Source organism: Empidonax traillii, unplaced genomic scaffold, assembly GCF_003031625.1.
Source record: "Empidonax traillii isolate 1590-97213 ecotype Southwest subspecies unplaced genomic scaffold, ASM303162v1 scaffold624:size695616, whole genome shotgun sequence".
Classification (NCBI taxonomy): Eukaryota; Metazoa; Chordata; class Aves; order Passeriformes; family Tyrannidae; genus Empidonax; species Empidonax traillii.
In genome coordinates, this window is record NW_020955817.1 from 477 (window position 1) to 5096 (window position 4620).

The 4620-nt window shown below is 51.9% G+C and overlaps 1 protein-coding gene across 1 annotated transcript in view; it reads left to right on the forward strand.

Moving 5' to 3' along the window:
• Nucleotides 1-1646: 1646 nt before the first annotated feature.
• Nucleotides 1647-4620, forward strand: part of LOC114065143 (solute carrier family 22 member 13-like) — a 5704-nt gene continuing 2730 nt past the window's right edge. Inside the window, exons 1-5 of the mRNA XM_027898809.1 lie at nucleotides 1647-2124; nucleotides 3135-3238; nucleotides 3690-3844; nucleotides 3962-4130; nucleotides 4473-4593. Of these exons, the coding sequence (XP_027754610.1) occupies nucleotides 1717-2124; nucleotides 3135-3238; nucleotides 3690-3844; nucleotides 3962-4130; nucleotides 4473-4593 (957 nt within the window). The 5' untranslated portion in view covers nucleotides 1647-1716. The remainder of the gene's footprint in view (nucleotides 2125-3134; nucleotides 3239-3689; nucleotides 3845-3961; nucleotides 4131-4472; nucleotides 4594-4620) is intronic.

Here is a 4620-nt window from a genome sequence, read left to right on the forward strand (position 1 = left end):
AGGTTTTCCCTGAGACTTGTGGGTTTCTCGTGGTTCCTCTGGCAGAGGCTTCTCCATTTTCAAGAGGCTTTGCAAGCCTTAGTAATGCACACGAGCAAAACTGCTGAACATAGAGAAATAAGCACAGAGTCCTTATCAGTGGGGCTCCAGGAAGCAGAGGTTTGCAGGGCTGCTCCAACTTTTGTCCCTGAGAGATCTCCACCATGTAGGCATTGACCCTCTTGGCCCCAGATGACAGGAACAGTGTCTTTCTATGAGAAATGACACCTGAGGGTGACAGAGTTTACAAGGGGTTGAAGCTGTCCCAGGGGTTCAGAAGTGCCTGACTGGTGATGTTGGGAAGAACAGCCTTAAGGAGTCACATCTGCATTAGCACGAGACTGCAGTCAGGTCTGGATCACCCTCAAGGAGTTTTTATAGGCAAAATCTGACCTCTTTGACACATGAGGTGCTGGTGGCAGAGGAATGGGAGGGGACACCATGAGCCACACATAACAGTGTGGTGTATAGTATGTGCAGATGATGCACAAATACCACTGCTGTGAATTTACACAACCCCATAAGCAGCATTTACTCTTCTCTTCCTTTACTAGTAGCACTAACCAGTATGACCTCACTCCCCCTCTCCTGGTGAGAGGTCATGCTTAAAAATCAAGCATTTTACCCCTCTTCCCACTTCCATAAGCAATCAGCACAACGATGCCATTCCCACTCATGGAACACCAATCCAGGCTCGTGTGACCCCTCAGTAACTTTGCTGGAGGCTCATGCATCCTGTCTGCATTGAGGGGGAAGGACAAAGAATTTGAGAGGAGACTTGAAGTGAGCAAGTCAGTGACCTGTCCTTATCACTCTGGTGAAAGCAGCCAGGAGAGCTTTCCAAAGTAAACACCAAATTCCATACACTGAGTGCAATCCAGCTATCCAGTCTGCAGGAATAAAGACACAAACCACTCAGGGAGTTTGCCCAGGAAGGGACTCAGATGCGCAGCAGAAATCAGGTCAATCTGCTTTTCGAGTGACATCAGAACCTTGGGCAAAGCCAAGCTGGTGTTGTTTCCCAGATCCTGTGTGCTCTGTATGTCTGTGTGTGTAACGTGCTGTTTTCCCTGAGGGTGCTCTCTGAGCCAAATCTATTTTAGGATTCTCCCCAAGACACGGCAGTTTAGATCTGGTTTTATGACTACCCAGGGTTTCTACATGGGGCAAATTAAAACAGACAGCTTGGGACACAGCTGTCAAGACCAAGTCTACTTGACTACCAGCCATATTCCCTGGTCCAGAGGAGAAGTGATTTTCTGCTTCCCTTTCCTATAGTCTCCAGGATGGGTTATACAGCCATGAATGGGAGCAGTAAATTCACTCCTTTTGTTTCACCCCACGCAGAAAAACTACCCCTCGTTTGTAGGGTCGCAACTTCATGTCTCAGACAAAAAACCTTGCACTGCAGCACAGTTGCTTTCAGGACGCCTTGTGAGACATTCCAGGCTGGAAAAAGACAAGCTGTTGCCATGCTATCATCTCCAAGAGTGGCAGTGCTCTTTGTTCTGCTCCCGAGAACAGGGAGGGAATGGCTGGTGACAAAGTACGCCCTGGAGGACAGCACCGTATCTTCATAATGATGAACATGCTGGTACAGGTGCTCGTTTTATCACACTGGATTAGGGGTTTAGTGCTGACATAGTTTAAACATTAATATTTGCCTATTTAAGCCACATGCACCAGCACAGCCTGGCCACAGAAGTAATCACCATGGCTGAGTTCGGAGATGTCATAAGTGCTCTGGGGGAGTTTGGGCTATACCAGAAACTGCTGATACTGTTGCTCTCCCTCCCGCTCCTTCTTAATCCTTTCCAAATGATTGGCCAAGTGTTCATGGTTGTGGAGGTTCCCCACCACTGTGACACCAGCTGGATCCTCACTGTCGGCCCCAACCTGACGCAGGAAGAGCAGCTGAACCTCACCCTGCCCCGGGATGCGGACGGGCAGTACGAGCAGTGCTCCATGTACTCCCCAGTGGACTGGGACCTGGACTCCATCCTGACATATGGCCTGAACGCCACGCAGAAGTGCAGCAGTGGCTGGGTGTACCCCTCAGCAGAGCCACCCTCCCTGCTGACCGAGGTCTGTAACCCTTTTTTGAGGTGATGGGGGACGTGGAAGGGAAGGGATGGGTATGTCCTGTCCTGTGGTTTGATCAGACAATGCCAGCTGTGGTGCCGTCAGGCTGAGATTTACCAGGCACTGGAGGATTTTGCCTCCATCACAGTTGTAATCCTTGGGAGGTTGTTTCAGGAAGACTGTGATGTAGATGCCCAGGGAGGGCACAATGGGAGTGTGAGTCCAGCACAAGCTCTGCCCACCATCTCTTCCCTTTCCACTATCCAGACCCTTTAGCCTACGATCCTGCCAGGAGGGACCTTTTGAGTGTCCCTGCCACAGTTTCTCCTATTCTTCAGCCTGGCTCTACTCACATCACCTTCTCTGTGAAAGACCTTTACCTTCCAGTGATTTGTCATTGATATTTCTGGGGCCTCCAGAGTCTTTCAGGGCTGCAACAAGACGTTCCATGGGCTATGCAGTTGAGGAAAGGCTTTGTCTGTCAGCATTCCCAACTTCTCCATCCTGATTCACCCCCCACCTTCTAGCTGACAAGGGGGTGATCAGTCAAAGGGTGAACTCAATGATCTTGGAGGTCTTTTCCAATCTGAATTATTCTCTGATTCTCCCTTTCCAGACCTCTGTTCCTCTCTCACTTTGCCTCATTCCTCCATCCTTTCCCCCCTCTCTCCCTCCTTTTTTACCTCCCAGCTCCAGCACTTTCTCTCAAGTACTTTACTCTGAGCTGCAGCCAGAGGAGAGAGTCTAGGCTCTGGCAAGTGCTCTTTGGTGTCCCTGGAGCACCATGCCCATTTCACAGGCAGTTTCTCTGTAGGATTGTCAGCAGCTGCTGCATCCCTTCCCATTCCTACGCTGGTCCTCCTTTACCAAAGAAAACACAGCTCTCCTCCTCTCCTCCTCCTTCTACCCCGTCCTGCCTTTGCATCCAGGGAAGTGGAGCTGCTACAACTCTGATCCTCAGAAAGCAGCTGGGGTCTGTCGAAAGCAACAGCATCTGTGTTTCCCTCCTCCAGTTTGACCTGGTGTGTGACAGGACGGTCCTGAACGACATCTCCCAGTCCATCTACATGGCTGGGCTTCTCGTGGGAGCCATGTTCTTTGGGATGCTAAGTGACAGGTGAGGAAACACGGTCACCTTCCCAGAGTCATCGCCCAGCACTCAGGGACAGCCCAGCTGAGGGGCCAGGCTGTCCTCGCACTGGTCATGAAATACTCCCTCCACAGACTCAGTCCCCTTGACTGAGTAAGGGCATCTGGGGCCACCTGACGTGTCTGTAGATGTCTGATGGTTGAAAAGAGAGAGGTGCAGACAGAGCCTTGAGGGGAGGTCCTCCAGGACTCACAAGTCCAGCCCCAACTGATGTCTCAGCCTTTGAGCGACAGCTCAAAAGTGGAGACGCTGTTTTTTGTGCACATTATTTCTTGGGCTGTATAGGGATATACAGCTATATACACAGGGATGTAAAATCTCCTCTGGTTTTCAAATCACTTAGTATTCCACCTGGGATCTTTCCTATCCCCATGGAGTTTCTCCAGATACCAACTGCATCTTCTCTCTTCTCCCACAGGATCGGCCGCCGGCCAGTCTTTCTTATCTGCGTGCTCCTCCAGGGCGTGTTTGGTCTAGCAGTTGCCTTTGTGCCCCATTTTTATGTCTACATGGCCATCAGGTGTGTCGTGGGGGCTGCAGTGTCAGGAATTATGATTACTGTGGTGTCCCTGGGTGAGTAGGATGCCCTTGCCCTGAGGCAGCATTTGGTGGCCTCACAAGATACAATAACAAAAAAGAGCTTGACATGTTTTGGAAGGGGTGACCCCGAAGTTTTGTTCTTCTTTGCAGCCACAGAATGGGTTGGAATCTCCTTCCGGCCAAAGTCAGTCCTTATTGCTCACACTGCTTTTGCCATCGGACAGATGATGGTGGCTGGGCTGAGCTACGGAATCCGCAACTGGAGGCTGCTGGAGATTGCAGGATCCGCTCCTCTGTTTGCTCTTTTCTTCTACGTCTGGTAAGCAGGAGTTGGGCAGAGCATCTGTAAGACACAACAGCAGGGTAGGGGTGGGAGTGAGGAGGCAGCAGCAGCTCAGCACCAGGATGGGTCTTTCCCATCACAGTGCAGATGCTGGAGGAGCTTCTGCAGAGCTCAGCACAGCTCCCTGGGACACTGGGCTGCTGAGAGCAGCAGCTGCTTTGCTTCAGGTCATCAGATGTGGGCCTTTGGAGCCCAAAGGTAGGGCATTTAGGCCCATCCCTCCCATGGCATGCCCACTGTTTGCGGGTGTGGTGACAAAGGGCTGTGGGGGAGCTCGGCGGGTCAGAGCAGCGTGTGCTGAGCTCCCCTCCTCGGCAGGGTGCTCCCAGAGTCAGCTCGGTGGCTGGTGACCAAAGGCAGGATGGAGGAAGCCAAGAAGCTCCTTCAGAAGGCGGCGGCCACCAACAAGCGCAGCCTCCCGGCAGGACTCCTGGAGCAGGTACCTGTCCGGGCACAGGGAACCGCT